We start from the raw sequence: 22,709 nt of genomic DNA, 5'->3' as shown, positions 1-22,709 counted from the left end.
CCCCACACCTGTCAGAATGGCTATCTATACTAATAATGGCTATCTATACTAATATGCTAATTAGACCGGATAAACTGGACATCTTCCAGACGTCCTTCCGGACAAAGCCACAGTGGCGGGGGCTGAGGCAGAGGCAGTTAGGGGTGATCAGGCTGGCAGGGGAGAGCACTTAGGGGTGATTACGCTGGCAGGGGAGAGCAGTTAGTGGCAATCAGGCAGGCAGGCAGGGCAGTTAGGGGCGATCAGGCTGGCAGGGGAGCAGTTAGGGGCAATCAGGCAGGGAGGCAGAGGTGGTTAAGGGCGATCAGGCAGGCAGGCAGAGGTGGTTAGAGGTGATCAGGCGGGCAGGCAGAGGCAGTTAGGGGCAATCAGGCAGGCAGGCAGAAAAAGTTAGGGGCGATCAGGGAGGAAGGGGAGCAGTTAGGGGCATCAGGCTGGCAGGCAGAGGTGGTTAGGGGTGATCAGGCAGGTAGGCAGAGTTGGTTAGGGGCGATCAGGCAGGCAGACAGAGTGGTAAGGGGTGATCAGGCAGGCAGGCAGGTGAGTGATTAGGAGCCAGCGGTTCCAGATTGCAAGAGGGATGTCTGACTGCCAGTTAGGCTCAATGTAGGATCGGGCCTAAACTGGCAGTTGGACATCCCCTAAGGGGTCCCAGATTGGAGAGAGTGTAGGCTGGTCTGAGGGACCCTGCCCCACATGCATGAATTTCGTGCACCAGGCCTCTAGTCAGCCTGTGGGGATTGGGCCAACCAGCTCTGCAACATCCCCCGAGGGGTCCTGGATTGTGAGAGGGTGGTTCTCGGGTGATGCACCCTGGAATTGGGCTCCCTCCTCTCTGGCTCCAGGTATGTCACCCGAGAACCGCAGCTGCCAAGTCACTGCAGCTCGGCCCCCTGGTGATCATTGCACATCATAGCTACCGGTCAGATGGTTGGATGGTCAGATGGTCGCTTAGGCTTTTATATATATAGACTAGAGGCCCAATGCACAAAATTTGTGCAAGGGGCTCAGCCCTTGCAGCCTTGGCTTCATCCAGAAGATCGTCCGGAAGAATGTCCGGAAGGTCGTTCAGCTGTCCGGTCTAATTAGCATATTATGCTTTTATTATTATAAATTATTATAGACTAGAGGCCCGGTGCACGAAATTCATGCACTGGTAGGTGGGGGGTCCCTCAGCCCAGCCTGCCCCCTCTCACAGTGTGGGAGCCTTCAGGGGATGTCCTGCTGATGGCTTAGGCCCGATCCCAATGGGCCTAAGCTGCAGTATGGCCACAGAAGCTCGGAGCAGGCACCATGTGTGTGTGTGTGTGTGTGTGTGTGTGTGTGTGTGTCTGCTGGGGGCCTGCCCCCAGCTGCGCCGCAGAGGCTCGGAGCAGGCGCCCCTCTGTGTTGATCTCTCAGACTCCGGGCTGTGCCCAGCCCCTCCTCCTGAGCTGGTCATGACCATTACAGAGTCCTGACCTCATTTTGCATATTACTTCTTTATATACATAGATAGCCACAATATGGAAGCAACTCAAGTGCCCGTCAATAAATGAATGGATAATAAAGCTGTGGTACATATATAGAATGGAATGTTCCTCAGCCATAAAACATAATAAAAAAATAAATCTTATCATTTGCAACAGCTTGGTTGAACCCAGAGAGTATTATGCTAAGTGAAATAAGTCAATCAGAGAAAGAAAAATACCATATGATTTCACTTATGTGTGAAATCTAAAGAACAAAATAAACAAACAAAATTGAAACAGACTCACAGATACAGAGAACAGACTGATGTTTGCCAGAGGGGAAAGGGTTGGGGAACTGGGTAGTTACAGAATAGTCACGGGAATGTAAAGTATAGTATTGGGAATATAGTCAATAATACTGTAATAACTATGTATGGTGACAGGTGAGTACTGGAAATATTAGGGGGTGGAGAGAGCACTTTGTGAAGTGTATGATTGTCTGACCACTGTGCTGTACACCTGAAACTAATAAAAAATAATATTGAATGTAACCTGTAATAAAAAATAAAGAATAATATACATCAAAACAAAAGGAGAGAGTGACATGAGAGAAAATGGGAGTAATTACAAACTCAATTGAGAAATTTTGCTGCAAAGGGAAGCAAAGAAATGAAGTTATAGGACAAGTAGGGCCAAAGGAAGTTTTTGTTATTTTACTACTGCACACACACACAAAAAAAAACAACACAATTCTTTTGCCTAGATCTCCACAGAGCCTTGAGTTAATTCATAACATATTTCAGTAGGTATGTGGTAGCTTTGATGTATTTCCCAGTCACCTATATGGCACTTATTCTGACTTCATTTGTGCATGAAATGGTTAATAATAACTGTAAATATAAAGAAAGAAGAGAAATTTATTACCTTTGTAGTCAGAAAACTCAACCAAGGCTGAACTCTTCTCTGGGAAATATTGGACATGGGTCACTCTTTCTCCATTTGGAGGATTGGTTATCAAAGAAGCTGTTATGTAATTATTATCAACATGAGGTGGCAGATTTTCAACCCTTAATTGGTCTTGCACATTCCATAAGTCTTGGGAAAATCTGAAGTTGCTGAGCTCTATGATGTCTGTCACAAACATTGACAAATGTCCAGCCATCTACAAATAAAAATCAGTTGGTACTGTAATTTTATTTCATATTAGAAGAAAACAGATTTTTTAAAGTAATTTTATTTAAAAGCCATGACTAAATTTCTATGTAAAGTTAAATTTCACAGTGTCAGCTTCTACTTATCCCACTTTGCCTACCCTGAATGCACAGCCAACATTAACAGTGAACTCCATTTGAGATTATTTTGAAAACATGGATCAGCCACATTGTAAGCTGATAACAGTAATAATGACTGTAATACAATATTGTTTCCTAGACCTAATTTCTCTTGGTCCCCTCTACTAATTTCACCACATCTCCATCTCTATTTGCATGTGTAATTCTCATAAAGATAACATCCTGTAACTATTAAAACTCACTGGAAAGTTGAGGGTACATGCACAGTGGTTAAGACAATACACTCAGATGTCAGAATGACTAATTTGGAATTTTGGTTCAAATACTTACTAGCTGTGTGACTGTGAACAAGTCATTTAATCCCCTCTAACCCCAGATTTCTTCATCTTTACAATGAGGACAATAATAGTAGTATCTATCTCATAGTGCTATATGTTATGAGATAAAGTACATATAAACTTAATATAGTGCTTAGCATAGAGTAAGCACTTGATAAATGTTTGCTATTAGAAGTACCAGAAATAGTAATACATATTCCCTTGCAGTTCTCTCACTGGGAGTTAGAAAGCACACAACTTTTAAAGACCCATTCGGGGATGCCTGTAACCTCAAAATAGGATACAACCACAATTTGCAAAGAAGGGTTAAAAGCCATTGTCTGTCTTACCAGTATTTTTGAGAAAAGTGACGACAGCAACTTTAGTATAAGATATTACTTTCACCCTGAAATCACCATTGGCTTCTGACAGGCCACGAATCAACTCCGAAAGCAAGAGTAGCCCATTCTGTCACGGCATCTTGGATATTATAAAATGCAACCAGCAGGGAGGCTTGCAAAGGGTCTTTTTAAAATTCATCTATTTTATCAACGTCCATTTCATCACTTTACTCTTCTGAAAAGGATTACTTTTGTACTGAGGTCTTCCAACTCGGCAATTTTTAGGGAGACAAAAAACACTTAAAATGTTAGTTTTTATATCTGGTTTGAGATTTGAAAGGCCCTGTTCTTTATATTACTTGCTGATGTTTTAAATACTTTTAAAAAGTAGATTTCACTCATTGCCTTATTTTTAAAAAAATAGTGACTCTTCAGCTAAATGATCATGTGAAGTTAAATATTATTCTTTGTAAAGACAGGTTTATACTGACCCAATCACAGGAAAATGAAAGTAACAAACATGACAGTAAAAGATGTCCTTCCACTGACCAAAAATAATAGAGCTACAACTTGTTACTGAAAAGAAAGAAGTTTCTGTTACTGCATAATAAAAGGGAAATCTACAAAGCTAACCAAAATGCAGAAAACACTGCCTAGATTGGAGAACCAAGATGGCGGCATAGGTAAATACCTGTACTTGCTGCCTCTCACAACCACATCAAAATTACAACTAAAAGACAGAACAACTATCATCCAGAACCACGGGAAAGCTGGCTGAGTAGAAGTACTACAACCAGACAGGTGAAGAAAGCACATTGAGACTGGTAGGAGGTGCGGAGGTGGGGGCGCAGAATGGGCTGGCATCCGGGTGCGCTGCTTTTTTAATCAGGAGGGAGAGACAAGCTCCCACTTGCTCTGAACTCCAGTTCTGGGCAAGACTCTGGGGGACCCAGACACATACGGGGAGGAACTGGACTGTCTGGCATCGGGGCAAGAACACAAGAGCGGCTTTCTTTCAGACAGAGGTGCTTGCAGTGGTCATTGTTCCTGCACTGGGACCTCTCTGGTGCAGGGCTGACAGGCAGCCATTGCTGTTTGCTCTGCCCTGATGAATCCCTGAGACCCCACACCACCCAATTTACAACCCCACCCAAGCTGTGCCCAGCGGCTTTTGCACATGAATGGCCTGTCCTTTCTCAGCCTAAAACCTGTCAAATAGGCAGCAGCTGGGTCAGGGAGCCCCAAAGTTATCAAAAGAAGGCCCAAGGCCAGCAGCAGCAGCCTGCCTTGCTTCACAGCTGGGCCTTGTCTGGGCACTTCCAAACCTGATACTAAGAGGAGGAATTTGCAGATCTCTCTGTAGCTCCTGCTGGGTGGCCCCAAGCAGTGTCTGACTTTGCACCTCCTTGGAGATCCAAGAGCCAGTGTACCCAGTGGTCAGTGTGAGACCATACCAGATTGCAACTCTTCACATCTATAAATGACATACTCAAGGAGCAGACTCAGTGAGTACCAAAGCCCTACTGAAGCAAGTCCTGCCCCATAATGGTGTCTCCTGCACAGCAGCTCTTCCATTGTGGACACAGCTGGTCCTCACAGCCAATTGGCCTGGAGGTCAATTCCTCCCAGTGATAACAACAGCAATTAAGGCTTAACTACAACATGACTGTGCACACAGCCCACAAAGTGGTGCACCAAGAGTGTCCACCTCAGGTGATTGGGAGGCCGAGCCATTGGGCCTTATAGGACACCTACTGTACAAGGCCACTCTATCAACTCAAGGAGACTTAGCAGCTATCCAATACATAGAAACAAACACAGGGAAGCAGCCAAAATGTGGAGACAAAGAAACATGTCACAAATGAAAGAAATGGAAGAAAGCAAACTACTGGATATAGAGTTCAAAACCACAGTTATAAGGTTACTCAAGAATCTTCTAGAAACCTCTGAGGAACTTAGTGAGACCTTCAAGGATCTTAGTGAGAATGCCAAGAAAATGGAAAAGGACCAGTCATAAATTAAGCATACACTGACTGAAATAAAGAATAATATACAGAGATTCAACAGTAGATTAGAGGATCCCATGAATCAAGTCAAAAATTTGAAATACAAGGAAGCAAAAAACACCCAACTGGAAAAGAAAAAAGAATCCAAAAATATGAAGATAGTGCAAGGAGCCTCTAGGACAACTTCAAACATACCAAAATCCGAATTATGGGGATGCCAGAAGAAGAGAGAAAGCAAGATATTGAAAACCTATTTGAAGAAACAATGACAGAAAACTTCTACCTGGTGAAAGAAATAGACTTACAAGTCCAGGAAGCACAGAGAACCCCAAACAAGAGAAATCCAAAGAGGACCACACCAAGACACATCATAATTAAAATTCCAAGGGCAATAGACAAAGAGAGAATCTTAAAAGCAGCAAGAGAGAAACAGTTAGTGGCGTACAAGGGAGCACCCATATGACTATCAGCTGATTTCTCAACAGAAACTATGCAGGCCAGAAGGGAGTGGCAAGAAATATTCAAAGTGATGAATAACAAGAACCTACAACCAGATTACTCTACCCAGCAAAGTTATCATTCAGAATGGAAGGTCAGATAAAGAGCTTCACAGATAAGAAAAAGCTAAAGGAGTTCATCACCACCAAATCAGGATTATATGAAATGCTGAAGGGTATTCTTTAAGAAGAAGGAAAAGAAGAAAAAGGTAAAGATAAAAAAATTATAAACAACAAAGTGACAACAAATACATATCTATCAACAAGTGAATCTAAAAATCAAATGAATAAATAATCTGATGAACAGAATAAACTGGTGAATATAATGGAATCAGGGGCACAGAAAGGGAGTGGACTGACAATTCTCAGGGGGAAGGGGGTGTGGGGGGTGCGGGAAGAGATTGAACAAAGATCTTATACCTATGGAAGAGGACAGTGAGGGGGTGGGGGTGGGGGCGAGGGCCTGGGGAAAACTTCTAAAATGTGACTAAAGTCCAGATGCAGTAAAACAAAAGGTTGGTATATTTTACTACATAAAAATAAAAATTTGCATAGGGAAAAAGGCCACCATAAGCAAGCTCAAAAGACAAAATGACAAACTGGAAAGAAATATTCATAATTTATATCAGAGATAAAGGACCAATATTCCTAATTTATAAGGAGCTTTTTTAAAACTTGAGGGGGAAAAGATGCCCCGCACTCTCTTCCGAAACAGTCAGGGTGGAAAGTCCCCAGAAAAGCGTGTTCTGGGGTCTCTGGGCAGCCCAGTGCTACAAGGTGTCGCGCATGTACCTGTACCAGCGCCTCCTCCCACCCCCCGCCCCCCCCCCCCCGGGGCGCCCCTCACCATTCTCGTGGCAGAAGAGCGACAGGAAGCGGGGCGGTCTGCCTGGCTCCTGGCTGACCTCAGGCTCCCGCCTCCCAATCTCGTCGGGCTCTGGAAGTCCTCCTGCAACTTGGTGTGCAAGTTCTTCGGGGGATGGGGCCCCAGAGCCCCAGGACTCTCACGCGAGCAGCGGGGGACTGAGCGCAGCCATCCTCAGCTCCATCTGCCCCCACTGCCGGCCTGCCCCACCCAACAGGCAAGTGCCTACATGTTTCATTTTCATTTCTGCGAAAACTGCTTCTGCCTTCGGTTGCAATCTTGAGGTAACAAACAACAAGCTGCCCCGGATTTTATGTCACCATTTTGGGACAGATGTTGCTATCAGACAAATTCTGAGTCGAAATGCTGGGCTCTATCGTAACTCAGTGGAGTAACCTCAGTCAGTGGCTTCTGTACAGTGGGCATCGCCATAACTACTTCATGATACTATTGTGAGGATTCAATGAGATAGTCTGTACAGTGTCTAGCATGTTTTAGAAATCAGCATTCTCAGGGCTCTAGGACCCTGCATGAGGCCTTCCCAGGGGATCCTAAACTGAGGAAGTTGGGGCCACAGGAGCAGCAGGAGGTCCTGTCCTCAGGGGACCCGTTGGTTCTGCCCCATGGAGATCAACAGCTCCTGCCCTTCTATGTATGGCAGTACCAGAGCCACCACTCGACACTGGAGGCAGCTGTGGTGGCCCTGATGTCCAGCACCTGGGCCAACCAGCCCCCATGCCTCTTCATGCCCTTTGGCAAGCAGGTGAAGGTGGATGCTCACCGCTTGATGTTCATTGGGAACATCCTGGGCCAGCTGGCAGCCTCCGCTCTTCTTCAAGCATAGGTCAGGGTTGCAGGTACAGTGCTGGGCCAGGCATTGCGGGCTACTGTGCTCACTGTCAAAGGAGCTGCTCTGGGCTACCCATCGAGTTCCGCAGCCCAAGCAGATGGTGCTGTGTGGGACACAGCTGGCAGGGCAGGCCCTGCAGTTCACCACCCTGCTCACCTGTCTGGCCCCCTGAGGGTCATTTGGCCCTGCTGTTCCCTCCCCAGCCTGCGGGAGCCCTCTTCCAGTCCTTGGACAGCTAGAGTTAGACACTAGAGTGGCAATCTTCCCCCATTCCTGCCCTTTTCAGTCATCTCAGTCTCTCACAGAGGCATCTCTTCCGCCCTCTGCAGCTTTTTGTATGAGCCATTTTGTATAAATTATTTTTACTTAATATTATTCCTTGCTTTGTCAGGAGCAGGTGCCAGGCCCTCTGGGACAGGGGGAACTGAACTCTTCCTCCTCTCTCAGCACTGCCACCCACCTCTGGAGGCTTGCCCCCATAGAGAATCAGGTGGGTGAGACTTGGACCACCAGGAGCCCTTTCTTGTCCTGCTTTTGTGTGTGTGTGTGTGTGTGTGTGTGTGTGTGTGTGTGTGTGGTGTTGTTTTTGTGGGTTGGGTTTTTTTGTTTGTTTTGGTTGGTTGGTTGGTTGGTTGGTTTTTTGCTCTAGAACATCAGTGCCTTACTGTTAATTGAGAGTAAGGGCAGGACATTGACTCCCCAGAATATGAAGGTCTGGGAGAAGCCAGAGGGAAGTTGGAGAGAGCTGGGCCTCAGGGACTGGGCGTGCACCTCAAAAAGACCTGCTGACTGGTTAAAAAATAAAAAATCTGTATTAGTTCCCCTTTATCATGGGCATCTCATTCCTAACCCATCCTGCTTTCCCTCCCCACTCATCTTCAGAAAAATATACTGGATCCTTTTCATACACACTAAGACGGGCTGGAATCAGGTCTAGACTAACAAGACATTATTTAACTCAGCCAACATGTATTGAAAGCCCTTTATATGCCTGGCATTGTGTTAAGATTATAAAGATGAATTGGACACAGATCCTTTCTCTCTGTGGTAAGCATGCAAGCAAGGGGAAGGAAGCAAAAGAGCGGACTAATACACATTTACCTGGTGTATCTTGGCAGAATACAGATGGTACACTCAAAATAGGTAATTGAGGAGAGTTCAATGAAGGGATCACTTAGATGGGTGTGGGCAAAAAGGAAACAGAAACCAGTAAGAAATGGTGAAACACCCCCCAACCCGCTTCTCCTTACCATCTAGGCTAAAGGGGCAAGGAGGAGGCATGTACTGAGTGAGACTGGGAAGAGCCGTACCTATAGGAGCGAGACATTGCAAGAGAACCATGGATTTTGGGAGACAGCAAGAGGAGTGAGTCCCCCAACCACTCTCTTCCTTGAACCTCCAATCTCTTGCTGGTACCTCCCTTTGCCGAACCCAGCCAGTATCAGAGGGCATGAGAATGGGGTTGCTGCAGTACTTAGAAGTCAATGCTCAACATCACAAGAAAGCTCGGTAAGTGATTCTTGACATCACATCTGCATTGTCAACTGATGGTTGTTGGAACCAATTCAGTGAGAATCTCCAATTTGGGGTGCAGTAAGAAGGAAACTCTATTTAATGCAAAACAGCTCGTTGTGATACAGCAGGGGTGTGAGGTGGCCCTTGGGTTAGACCCCTCTTGAGCTAAATAGCTCTGCTCTTCTCCTCACTCATCTGCTTTGTTCTGTGCCAGTTTGCTCTGGCCCGTGCTGGTCTATCCCACTCCGCTCCAGTGAGACATCTTCTGAGTTTCAGCTCCAGCCAAGGAAACACAGTTTTTGGTGGAAAGAGAAAGTGTGCTCTCAGGGCCAGAGGAAAGTGGACTTATATAGACTGAAGTCCCTGCCCCTGGTCCCTGATTGGCCTGTCCTCATGCAAATGAGGATTCCAAATCCTCACCGTTTGATTGTTCCAAAAGACATTGTCCTTATTGGTCTGAGCCATTTGGATTGGTTGGTGAAGAAGCAGGTGGGGATATAGCTGCCCAGCTCTGATTAGATGGGAAAAGCCTCAGTCCTATTGGTTGAAATAGGACTTCAGGAATTCCTTTATAAGGGCTGGCTGAGATGGCAGAAACACCACACAGGCAGGCAGTTCAGGGCAGAGGCAGGTAATTCAGTGCAGGTTTTTCCCTGAAGTGCAGTTTACATGAGAGGTTCCTGTGTAAAAATGGCTGCTAGGCTGTTTTTGTTTATTTATTTGTTTGTTTTTAATTTGAGCCCAGTTAGCCACTAGCGGCTCTTTTTAGTGGGTATCTTTTTTCTCAGGATTCACAATGAGAAGGCTAAAAAGGGCTAATTCCAATGTAACCCTAATATTTGGGGGCTAGTGATCTGATTCCATGCCAGCAAGCTCAGTGTACATTCTTGATAACCTATAATTAAGTCACTACCTCCTTCCCAGATACTGGTCTTGCAGAACCTGTTACTGTGAACAGTGCACTGCCCTGGAGGGAGGGTTATTAACGCTGGCACCAGGCCAGACCATCAGATATGGCCTGAGACCCCCAACACCTGGGGGCCTTCTTGCAAGGCCCGCAAAAAGGACCGGAAGCATAATCCACATTTGCAGGACAAAGATCACAGGGAGATATAAAAAGAAGCCCCATGCATGTTTCTTCACTCAGATTTGGAAGGCTGTCCCCTGAGTCCGCCAGTGTATTAAATAGTGTCCCTCCTCTTCTTAGAAGCGTCGCTTGGTTTTCTTTGGTCTTCTGCAACAACAACATTAATAGAGATATATGTATAAACTAGAAGCCCAGTGTACAGATTTGTGTACCGGTGGGGTCCCTTGGCCTGGACTGTGGAGATTGGGCCAAAACTGGCTCTCTGACATCCCGAGGGGTCCTGGATTACGAGAGGATGGTTCTCAGGTGACGCACCCCGGAATCAGGCTCCCTACTCTCTAGTTCCGGGTGTGTCACCCAAGAACCGCAGCTGCCAAGTGACCATAGCTTGGCAGCTCCTGCGTTGAGCGTCTGCCCCTTGGTGGTCATTGCACATCATAGCTACCCGGTTGGCTTGTCGAACGGTCGGCTGGTCAGCCAGTCACTTAGGCTTTTATATATATAAATTATTAGGAACACAGGGAATTATGTGATTCATAATTTGGAGACAAGATTGAATGAAAATTTCTGCAGTAGTGGCATTTGAGACCTTAAATGATGAGTAGGAGAGTCCTAAAAGAAGAATGAGTTGGAGAAGCATTCTAGAGAGAGAACGCATAGAGCCAAGGCCATAATAATAAATGTATGGACTATGATTTGGAAAAGCTGGTGGTCTGGTATAACTACACTGTAGGAGCTTGGTGTGGAGGAAGGGACATGAGCTAAGCAAAGTAGAATGAGAAACCCCTGATGGCCATGCTGGGGAGTTTCTAGGCCAATGGCCCTCAAAAATGTGGACTGAAGACCACCACCAGCAGCAACAGCAGTTGAAACTTGTTAGAAATGCACATTCATGGCCCCAACTTCACACCTACTGGGTCAGAAACTCTGGGGATGGGTCTTAGCAATCTGCATTTTATTGAGCCCTCCAATGATTCTGACACAAGATCAAGTTTCACAAGCACTGCTCTGGGCATTAGAGAATCACTAATGGCATATCATCAGAGAAGTAATGAGATCAGAACTATTTTTCTCAAAAGGTAGTTTGCAGTAGGAGGAGGAAGAGAGATGGGGACAGAGTTTTATGTGGGTAATCTTTCTGGTAAGAGAGCTATGAAAATGCCAATGGGGTAGTAAGATTTGAAGTGAAGGAGAGGCAGGACTAGTGATGGACATGTAGGACAAGAGGGAGAAGCCAAAGGTGCCACTAAGACTATATATCAATGTACTATTACTGTAATATATTTTATATTGTCTGTTTTCCCAGGAACTAAAACTAAGGTTCCTCCTCTATAAAATCACCATTTCTGCAGTCCTTTTTTACTCCTATGCCAAGCAAATAAAGCTGTGGAGTGACCTGCTGTGTCTTTTCAAAGCTCTGTGTGAAGCAGTGGTTGGAATGATAACCCATGGCATTGTACTGTATCACATCTTAGTTGGCCTCACTTCCCTTTTTGTTTGTCCTTCCTTCACTGACCTGGGTTTGCACCTCCCAAACAAGTTGCTAACATCTTGATTTTTGCCTAAGGTTCTGTTTTGGAGGACTCAGAGCCCAACCAATAGAAAAGAAAATGGTACCCAACTCCCATATGGCAATCAAAGCAAAACCAGTACTACACCCCAAGATAAATGTAAGAAGTAGCACAAAGGTTTGATTTTTCTGCTAATGATTGCTTTGATGCCACCTGTGATGTGATTTATAATAGGAAATATGTATTTGGTATTTGTCCCAGTTTGTGGCACAGACTTCCTAAGATCCTTGGAATTTTCCAAAAGCTGAGAGCCCATAAAGATGTATTTTATGTTAATGAGGTGACTTATTATAATGAGGTTGTTATGGAATTGGCATGGAAGAAGACAGTTGGGACACTCGGAGGTTCAGGAAAAGCCTTTATTCAAAGCAGTGCTGCTGGTTCGGGGGACTCAAAGATCCAGATCCTGAACAGCTTAGACAATGAGATTTTCTCCTTATATATTTCTGAGTCTCTTTGTTTCCTAACTACCAAGCTTTTGTAGTGGACTCGCCCAGCCCCCTCGAGTCAGTCAGAATGGTTTATTTAGATTGTTTCTAATGCCCATCCTGGATGGTGCCAGTGACCTCCCTCTAGTTAAGCTGTTAATCTGGTTTATGGCCCCTTGTAAATTGGAAGTATTTAGGTAAATAGGTCTTGCAAGACCAGGTAATTAAGGAAGGGGCAGTGACTTCAGGAATGTGCATTAGGGATACTGATTAACTAGGTAGAGTCCGGCTGCTAGTCTCCTACATTCTTTCACACATGGAGTTAACTATCGGCTAGTAAAAGTGTGTAGTAGAAGGCAGGTTACTGGAACAAATTCAGATTGCTAGCCCCCAAAAATGTCTTATGCTCCCCATCAAGGTGACTAAAAATGGGGTTTGGTTACCAGAAGAGCCAACCACATGATTAGAGGGTTGGAACTTTCAGTCCCACTCCTGACATCTGGGGAGGAAAGAGGAGCTGGAAATGAAGTTAAATCACCAATGGTTGATGATTTAATCAACCATGTCTATGTAATAAAGCTTCCAAAAGGACAGGGTTCAGAGAGCTTCTGGGTTGGTGATCAAGTAAAGGTACTGGTAGAATGGAATGTTCAGAGGGCATGGAAGTCCATGCTCTTTCCTACATACCTTGCCCTGTGTAACTCTTCCATCTGGTCAGTTGTTTCTGAGTTTTACCCTTTTGTAATACACAGATAATCTAGGGCAGTGGTCGGCAAACCGCAGCTCGTGAGCCACATGCGGCTCTTTGGCCCCTTGAGTGTGGCTCTTCCACAAAATACCACATGCGGGTGCACATGTACAGTGCGACTGAAACTTCGTGGCCCACGCACAGAAGTCGGTTTTAGGCTCTCAAAAGAAATTTCAATCATTGTACTGTTGATATTTGGCTCTGTTGACTAATGAGTTTGCCGACCACTGATCTAGGGAGTAAATTGGTTTCCTGAATTCTGGGAGTCATTCTAGCAAATTAGTTGAATCCAAGGGGTAGGGGGTCATGGGAAGAAGGAGAAAATACTAAGAAATGTGATTTTTCACAGCTGAAAATGACAGCAATGAAGTCAAAGTACTTCTGTTGTACACTGTATGTGTTGTAGGAAACCACCAGAATCTCAACCTAAGGAAAAAGAAAAAAGGAGTAGGGAAAGAACACAGACCATCTGTTCCTAATATGTAACTTTATTTGAAGCAGATACAGCTGATAATACCTCACACAGAGCAAAAGCAACCATCTAAAGCTCACCAACCACTCACACCATTAAAATGCCAATGCACACACTACATTGTAATCAAGGATCTAGACCTAAGCAGGAACCAAACTTTTGTTTTTTGAAGCAAATTTAGCTAAAAGTTTAGTAGATACAAAATAACTACTCACAATGGTTAAGACTTTAATGAATAATCAAAAATTAAATGTATCATCTAATATTTTTAAAGGCCTGTCGTTTAGTTTAAGCTTCCTCAACTCTCTAGAACTAGATAAAGGAAAAGATTCTGGGTTTTTAAGTTCTTCAAATAGGACTTCTTTGGAGGAAATGTGCTGTGAGCAATGTGTAGGAATGCATTTTTGAGAGAAGCCCATAATAACAGGAACTCCTCAGTCACTCCATGGAAAAGTCCCCCTATGGGAGGCAGTATAGCTCTGGGGTTTGGAAGCCTTGCAGCCAAACTATCTCCTTCAAATCCCAGCACTTCTACTTATTAACTATGTGACCTTTGTCAAGGTATCCTTTCTTTTCATCAGTTTTCTCAGTTATAAAATAGGGATACTAATAGTATCAATCACACAGATATAAAGATCTTATAAAGGGGACAAAATAAGTCCACAATAAATATTAACTATTACCCTGTGACTAAAAGTGAGTGAGTGTGTGAGTGTGTGAGTGTGTGTGTGTGTGTGTGTGTGTGTGTGTGTGATCTTTAGGAAAAGAAAAAGACATCTTGTTCATCATTTTCAGAGAGAGGCGGGGATATGATAACCAGATAAGAAACTCAGTTTTCCAAATGAGTGGTGAGGACTTCAGAAATGGCTTCTTACTCCTGCCTCTGCTAAAGATTTAGGGAGTATATATCCCTCTGCTGGGGTATTAACATCCTGAGTCAGGCAGCAAAAATATATTATGCACCAACTGTATATACCAGGCTCTGTGTCATGAAAAACAATAGCCTTATGCTATTTATTAACAAAGGTTGCCCAATCTTTGCTCCTGGCCATTTTTCTGGCCATTAGGGAGGGAAATGTGTCTTAATTTTCCTTAATCAAAGCCTCTCCCCTCCCCCATTCACACTAGGATTTTACCTTTGGGGTACTTAAAGGGCTAACCAACCAACAAACAAAAACTAAAGGACCACCCAGAGATGGTAATTTAAAAAGGATCAATTGGCAGCTAATATTTCAACTGAAGAGCATAAAGATGATTTCAGACCCACGGTACTCCATTCCCCCCAACAATGACACAAGAATGAGGCACAATACCACTGCAGCAAAAATCACATACTGATAGATCTTTGGGGCTTTTATCTTCCATAAAAAGTGACAATCCAGAAATGACAGACTATCAGATTCTTACTCTTACATGAATCTCCTTGAGATGAGTATTTTTAAAGGTTGTTTCTACATTATGATTTAGATTGGTATTTACTCTGCCTTTTCAACTGTGTCTTTGGAACGCTTGGCTCAAATATCCTTCCACCAGTCTTCTTACTCAATTCCTTTATCTTTCAGCTCCTGCTTGACGCGTTTCAGATAATAAGGATCAGGATAGCCATACCTGCAAAAGGAAAAGCCCCTTAGTTTCACACATGGTGTTAAAGATTCTGTACAGCAGGTCCCTGGCATTAACATTGTGTTGCAAACATTAACAAGCAATCCTGGAGGGGGATGAATTATAATCATTTGTAAGTGTGCAGATGTGAGTCATTCAGCTAGTGAGTGAGCCTAGCTGTCTGTCTAGGATCTGCCTCCCAACAAGACTTTTCATTTTCAGTTTGTGGTAAGCAGTGACTCTAATAAAGTTATACTATACTATAAATATATAAAAAATAAATATATAAAATGTATTAAAAACATGTTATATATAAAAATATAGTATAGTATATATTTTTATTATATATATATGTGGTATATGCACAGGAGTATTTTCAAATTTGGAGAATTTGCAAAAATCTCAGGACCCTTTTGAATATTAAGGATCAGAGATATTCTATCTGAATTTTACTAAGAACAATTGGTTGCCTACAATACAACTTTCACAACATTAAATAAGAGCTTTTCTAGAGTACTATTAGCCAAGTAAATTAAGGATCTCTATGGACCAATGGGAGGAGAGGGTAGATTCTACCCGGTAGAAGGATGATCTTAAAAGAAGGCAAAGTAAATAACATTCCTAGGATCTACCCTTCAAATAAACAGGAAACCACAAATCAAATCATCCGAGATATCACTGATCTTGGATTCTGAAGACCCTTGCCTTTTGATGCAAAATGTAATAACTGTATAATAACTATCATACAGTTAGAAGGCGATGGGAACTGATCGTTCTGCCTTTAAGTTTAACATCTCTCAAAAGACAGTATCCAGCCCTAACTGGTTTGGCTCAGTGGATAGAGCGTCGGCATGTGGACTGAAAGGTCCCAGGTTCGATTCCGGTCAAGGGCATGTATCTTGGTTGCGGACACATCCCCAGTAGGAGGCGTGCAAGAGGCAGCTGATCGATGTTTCTCTCTCATCGATGTTTCTAGTTCTCTATCCCTCTCCCTTCCTCTCTGTAAAATAGCGATATATATATGACTGTACCCAATCCCACTGCTATAAATAGTCCCTTACAGCCATATCCTCAAATTGCCATAGCTTACAACCTCTAAATTCTGTTGAGCAATCATAGTATTTCAAAACGTTCTCACATTGCTGGTCCCCCACGCCTGGAGGTTTTGTGGTGGATATCATTCCATGTAACGACATTTGACGCTCCTGTAACTCGAGAATCCCCCACTGTGAAAATTAGCTTTTGGTCAAAGGCCCTTTGAAGCAGTTTCAAAACCTCCTTTCCTTCCTTGTTATCAGGCAAGAATGCAGTTCGCTGTGTTCCAGAATATGACATTCCTGGGTGTGGGTGCTCTTTCTGTGTGAAGACAAAACAATGTCACACTCATGAGTCCAAATTTTACTATACAGGATAGATGTGTTCATTTGCAGATAGGGTAAATAAAAATAAAAAAAAGTATAGAAATTTTGCTCATATTCCCAATAATTCATATTTCTCCTCTTTCCCTAAATTCATGCTGGGAATACCATCCACCCTAAGACATAATCACCACCCACCCTTCCTCCCCCTTAACAGACACAAAAGGTAAGTTCTAAGCTAACACTGTTAACTTCATCACTACTTAAAGCCTTAGAAATATGACCACAGAAATAAGTCCCTGGGAAACCCACTAATTGGCAACAGCAGTCTCTTTTGCACTGGTAATCCTAGCACAGTGGAAAGAAACACAGGGATCTCAGAAACACTTACTGTTTGTGTGCCTCCTCTCATATCATAATTAATCACGATGGAGCCACAGGTTTCATAACCTGGAAGTGAATCTCTTTCGTAATGGACAGACATCGTTCCCTCTGGCTGATTCCCTTTTAGGACACCATAAACAGTCTGGCACACGGGACAGACTGGTTTATATGTCATGTATGTGTTGATACAAGGGGTGCAGAATTCGTGCTTGCACTTTGGTAGCACTAGCTTGTTATTAATGGGCTCCAAACAGATGGTACACGTATCCTCTTCCTTGTTCATTCCTGATGCCCCAGAACTGGCAGAGCGCTGGGATGTTGGTAAATATGTTTCTGAATCATTACTATCAACGTCCATGGGTGTTTCATGATCCTCATTAGATTTCTCTCCAGCTAATGGGGACATGCCCCCTGTCTGTAAGACATATTGTTTTGCCTTTGCTACGTGATTTGGCAATCCACAAAGAGTAATTGATTCTTGATTTACCACAAAGTCTACACCTGGATGTCTTTTTCTAAGGTTATCAGCAAACTTGATCCCATAAAAGACCTTTCTATCCTTGCTCAAAGGTTTCAGTGAAACAACTTCTCTCATCAGCTGACAAGAAACATGCTGATAGGCATCAATAAAAATTGCATAAGCATGCGCAGACAGATCTAACTCCTTGTCCTTAGGTTCAAATAGAATGCAGGTTTTATGATCTTTCCCCAAAATCTTACTTTGAGTGTTGTACTTTTTTTCTATCTCTGCTATCTCCTGGAATAATTCAGCTTCTAAAAACTTATAGTGAGCCGTATCAATCTCAATTCCATTCATCATGCACTTCGGAGTCAATATTTTCACAGGTACCTTGACACGACTTTCAGAGATTTGAGGGGCAAGAAAATGTCCAGCAGCTGCAATGTCATCTTGGGTCCCAGGGAGAGGTAATTCTCCTTCATTCTCTTTTATAGGAAGCTTTTTAAGTTGGTGATAAAATCCCTGATTGATTTTATTTGCCTGCTTCTTGTCTGCTAATGCAACACATTCCTGCTCCATATTTTCTATGCTTTTCTGAAATTCACTGGCAAAAGTCTCTTCAGCTGCTCTGAGGTCACCAGATTGACTTGAGGTGAAGTATAAAAAGACCATATTGGAAGAACTCTCCTGGCTTATTTTTACACCAAATCTTTTCTCTATCGAGTTTATTTTTTCAGGGTAGGTATTTTTGAAGTACTCAAATAAGGACAAGGAAACTGTGTAACAACTGCTTTTTCCTTCTGACTTCGTTCTTGGTGCAGAGGGAAAAACACAGCTGTTCTGGTCCTGCTGATGGAGTGGCTCCCTCTCTGTTGTCAAAGGGGCTGGTTCCTGTTTCTGCACACTTTTTAGGAGTTGCTCACTCAAGAAGTCATGTATTTTTTCAATATCTCTGAAGTCACCACACACCTTCTCAATTCCATCGGAGCCCTCCATTTTTTTTACATTGGGGCAGAGAGTGGTTATGTATTCCCTCTGCTCTTTGGAGAACAGGTTACAGTCCAGGACAGCTGTGACAGTAAGGAAGATCTGAAAATTTAAAAGGAACAAACGAAATCTTTCAGACATCCAGGCCTACAGTCTCTTCTAAGGAGAATGTCTAAAGACTAGAGAAATAACTATGTCCTCCCTTAGAAGATTTGTTGTTTCAAATCCTTTTCACAGAGGATGGAGCACACTATAGCCCAGAGAGAGGTTCTCAGCCCTGTCTCCACATTAGAACCACCTGGGAAGTTAAAGGAGAGCGGGGAAGAAGAAGAAAAAAAAAAAAGCCAAGGCCTATGCCCATCTCCAGAGATTCTGATGTAAATGTAGAGCCTGGACATGAGCATATTTTAAAGGCTCTGTGGACAAGCAATCTGGATTTGCCACTATCTGTTTGATGGAGGGAAGGCACTTGGTCTTTTCAAGCAAGCTGCTGTGGTTCTCACAAAAGAGTGTAAGCCAAGAAGGGACCCATAAATCTGAGGAGGATGTTTTTTCCTCTTACTATTTTTTCTAGTCTTCAACCCCCCTCCTTTTTTTTTTTTTTTTTAACTAAACACCTAAGTGCATGCAATGTTGTTGAGTCCTCTAAACCCAAGCCTTTAGTAGCTCAAGTGTAAGGCAAGCACAACAAATTAGGCTAAAAAATATATATAGGCAAATTAAATAGAATAAAAAAAGCAAGATTTCTAATTTTTGTTCCCCCTCAAGGTCTTTGCACATGCTATTTCCTCTGCATGTAACATCCTCTTTCTAGATCTTCCTTCAAAATGTTTACTGAATCCAGCCACTTCTTACACCTTGATCAGAATCACCCGAAGTCCAAGCCATTCTCATCTTGCACTTGGCCTATAGCAACTCCTCCTAATTGGGCTCTGACCTTCCACTCTAGCCCCTTTCTAAAATCAGTTATCCACGCAGCAGCCAAAGTGATCCTTTAGAGTCATAAACCAGATCCACTCCCCTGGCACAAAACCATCTGATGAATCCCCTAACATTTAAGTGAAAATCCAAAGTCCTTACTTTCATCCCCAAAAACCTGACTTCTGGTTACCTATCCAAGTTCCTCTCATATCACTTTCTCCCTTGCTCACTGCCCTCTAGCCCACTGGCCTCCCTCCAGCCCACTGGCCTCCCTCCTTGAAGCTTCGGGGCTCAGGATGTAAGCTCCCATCGTGAGACCTTTGCTCTTGTGCTCCCCTCTACCTAGAACATTCTTCTCCCAATATCCACTTAGCTAGCTCCCTTACTTCATCCATGTCTCTACTCAGACGTTACCTCATTCAAGAGGTTTTTCCAGATATCCCAAAGTAGTGGTCTTGTCACTGTCATTTACCCTGCTTTATTCTTCTTCCTTTTATGTAGGGCCTCCACCCCCGCAGGGACTTGTTGTCCTCTGGGTCCCAGTACCTGAAACAGTGCCTGGCTCATAATAAATCCTTAGCCAATGGTTGTGAGACAATAATGAAATATATGGTGACTGGAGAGGAAGTTGCAAATATACACCTACCTCCTTTCAATACTCACCTTTTGGACACCAGAATCCACAGAATTAGGAATATGTTCTTCATTTGGATGCTTCTCACCAGACCTTGCCCCTTCTTGTGATTGTGTTTGCACTTGAGACATTCCATTCTTCTCTACTGAATTTTCAGTGGGTTCCAGGGAAATAGTCACAAGTTTGTCATCAACCAGAATTTGATGCTCTCCTTTTTTCAACACTCCCTCCTTAGCTTCAATGGAGACATTAAACACACACATACACAAAAACAAGGGAGAGATTTCAAATAATCCTCTATTCAGGCATCTGTACCCTGCCCAAGCACCCTCCCAGTGAGGGCTGCTCCCCGCATGCTGGGAGGGTGTTTATGTTAGGGAATGTGAGGGAACTATTCAAAACTCTCACATGGGCAGCTTCAATTTTCTTGCACAAATGAAAGCTCAAGGATAATAAAACATTGACAACTCGTGACAAGTCATGTCTCTGAAACTGTCTCGGTTTCCTTTTTCAATCAGATGGGATAATATTCATATAAAGTGGATTGGAAAAAACAACAACACAGGGAGTCGGCAGTGCAGACTCAGAATTTTGTAAATATTCATGTGTGTACTAAAACTTATAGAAAAAGGCTGGAAGAAATATACCAAAATGTTCACATTGCTTATCTCCAGGTGTTGTTCTTTATTCTTTTTTTCTCTCTTTTCTATGGCGGGCATCTATTATTTTTGTAATCCTCAAAAATAAATCAATGGAATAATTATTTAAAACATAAAAGTGGAATATCTAAATAGCCAGGAATATCTAAATAGACAGGCCTATGGGGGACGGAAAGGTGTTAGAGCTGAGAAAGATGAGTCAGGGCCAGGATACTGGAAGGTGTCAACGGTAAGGTGCAGTCAGACCAGACCAGCGACCGGCACTCTGGCCTCTATCCTCCTGGGGGCTGCGTCTCTCGGCACGAAGAGACCCAGTTCCTGTCTCTCCTCTCCCCTCCCCCAGACTGTGCCATGCTTTCTCCCGCCCTTTCCCTGGTCGGCTCGCTCTGGGTCTGCCTGGAATCCCGTGAGGCTGGGCCCGGGCCCCAGGGACGGCCTTTGCACCCCCGGCCCCAGGCCTGCAGCTCACCTGCCCTTTCCAAGAACTCCACCCGGAAGGCGCCGGAGCCCAGGTTTCGGACGTCGCACTCCCCGCCGCCCGACTGCCGGCTCTGGAAGTAGCTTTCCAGCTTCCGACGTAAGTTCAGGCCGGGCTCGGACACCCGCACCAGCAGCGGGGAGGGCGGGCTGGGGTTCGAGGCCATGGCTGCGGATGGGCGTCGGGCTGCGCGGCGGCTCCAGACGCGGCTGGGTCTGGACTGAGGCGGGGGCGCCCCCGCCCCGCCCTGCCGCCGCCGGCGACAAAGTTTCAGTTTCGCTTTCCCCGAAGCCCCTCCCTGTTCCCCGCACAGCCGCTCCCCTCCTCACCGTGCAGCCTTCTCTTCCGCGGCCCACCAGAGTGAGTAGGTTCCGTCCCGCGTCCCCCGGGAAGGTGGGCGACGGGCGGTGGGGACCGACGGCCCGCGTTCCCTCCTGCGGGCTTGGGCTTGGGCGGCGGCGAGCGGGCGGAGGGGGGAGAGTGGGGGCAGGCCGCCCATGTGAGGGTGAGACTGGTCAGGTGCTGAAGTCAAAGAAAGTTTCTCCTGAGCTTGTGATTCCTCCTAACTCTTACTGTTGTTACCGTTACTATGATATGCAGCTAAAATGTCATTCCCATTCTGAATTCAGATTAATACCTGCATTTTTAAAAAATTTGAAATTGTTCACTTGCGTTATGACATAGCACCAGTTACCTCCCTCCAACTTGGTCCTTTAGACTGACTCTTCTGGTTTTCCATTCCTTGACTTGACCAAACGGTATGAACCGGGTGCAGCCCTGTGCACTTGAGAATAAAGATGAGAATGCTCTCGGGCTAGTAAAGGGAGGTGGACTTGTGAAGCAAATCTCTCGAAGGCCTCGAAGAGGAAATTTGAAGCAAAATCTTAGAGAGAGAGGTGGGGGGTGGGGGAATGGTGGGGTGCATCTGAGGCACAGAGAGTACTGCGGCCTTGGAGGAGATGAGATGGGTGAGGGACATGATGGAGGAAGGGGTTAGATCAGTGCTGTCCGTACAAATATAATGGAACCAAAGATCCAATTTTAATTTTTAAAATGTTATGAGCTATATTTCATAAACAAGTGATACTAATTTTAATAATGTTATTTAACTCAATAAATGTAATCATATATATCCTAAATTAATCACTCAGCATGTGATCAATGTTAAAAACGTTTTTAAAATTTTATTGTTAAAAGTTATACAGATGTACCCATTTTTTTCCTCACTGAACCACTCTAGCCCGTCCCCTCCTCCCCACCAGGCCTTCACCACACCATTGTCAGTTCCATGTTTCTATGTCTCTGGATCTATTTTGTTCATGTTTATTTTGTCCTTTAGATTCTACATATGAGTGAGATTATGTGATACTTGTCTTTGACTGGCTTATTAGATATTTTACATACTTTTTCTCATTCGGAGTCTTTGTGATCCAGTGTTTATCTCACACTTGCATCACATCTCAGTTGGGACTAGCCACACTTCAGGAGTGTAAGGTTTAATCAGAGATGTAAGACTTAACCCGACCGAAACCAGTAAGTTGACCAAAACAAGCAGGTTAAAAGCGAAAAATCTCGTTTATTGAAAGCTCTCGGGTGAGGTCCTGAGGTCCGAGAGCACAGGCCGGGGGAGTCACACTTTATTCACCGGTGGGCTGCACCGGTGGGCTTAGAGAAAATGAATTCAAATTCTAAGCAAGGTTACAAGCAGAACTTCCCTTTTTATTAAAGAGCCAGCCCTATGTGCACTTAGTGGTTATCTCACTGCTGGCCTTGAAAACAACACAGT

At 44.2% G+C, this 22,709-nt stretch overlaps 2 protein-coding genes across 5 annotated transcripts in view; one reads left to right on the top strand and one right to left on the bottom strand.

The window, feature by feature from the left end:
- Positions 1-13,435: 13,435 nt before the first annotated feature.
- On the bottom strand, positions 13,436-21,385 carry DTX3L (deltex E3 ubiquitin ligase 3L). Of its 2 annotated transcripts, none has more exons than XM_080654157.1 (5): positions 20,915-21,367; positions 19,816-20,021; positions 16,792-18,333; positions 16,181-16,398; positions 13,436-15,048 (listed from the first exon to the last, which is right to left on the bottom strand). In XM_080654157.1, the coding sequence occupies exons 1-5, from the start codon at positions 21,087-21,089 to the stop codon at positions 14,979-14,981; spliced, it is 2,211 nt and encodes a 736-aa protein (XP_080510283.1). In that variant the 5' UTR covers positions 21,090-21,367; the 3' UTR covers positions 13,436-14,978. The 2 variants fall into 2 exon arrangements, with proteins under 2 accessions (XP_080510283.1, XP_080510284.1); XM_080654158.1 differs by having other exon boundaries at positions 13,438-15,048; positions 18,214-18,333; positions 20,915-21,385.
- Positions 21,206-22,709, top strand: part of PARP9 (poly(ADP-ribose) polymerase family member 9) — a 50,134-nt gene continuing 48,630 nt past the window's right edge. For 2 of the 3 annotated variants that reach the window (XM_080654155.1, XM_080654156.1), the window contains exon 1: positions 21,209-21,283. The gene's annotated coding sequence lies outside the window, so the exon portion shown is untranslated. Of the gene's footprint in view, positions 21,284-22,709 lie in introns of all 3 variants that reach the window. The other variant, XM_080654154.1, reaches the window with a different exon arrangement.

Source organism: Plecotus auritus (assembly GCF_963455305.1).
Source record: "Plecotus auritus genome assembly, chromosome: 2".
NCBI classification, from domain to species: domain Eukaryota; kingdom Metazoa; phylum Chordata; class Mammalia; order Chiroptera; family Vespertilionidae; genus Plecotus; species Plecotus auritus.
The sequence above is the reverse complement of the archived record's forward strand: the minus strand, read 5'-3'. Positions and strand labels throughout refer to the sequence as shown.

Coding starts and splice junctions, on each gene's coding strand:
- DTX3L (XM_080654157.1), bottom strand. CDS start 21,089: ATGGCCTCGAACCCCAGCCCGCCCTCCCCGCTGCTGGTGCGGGTGTCC. Junction 16,399..16,791: donor TGAGAGGAGGCACACAAACA/GTAAGTGTTTCT, acceptor GTCTTCACACAG/AAAGAGCACCCACACCCAGG. Junction 15,049..16,180: donor AGGCGTGGGGGACCAGCAAT/GTGAGAACGTTT, acceptor TTCCTTTTGCAG/GTATGGCTATCCTGATCCTT.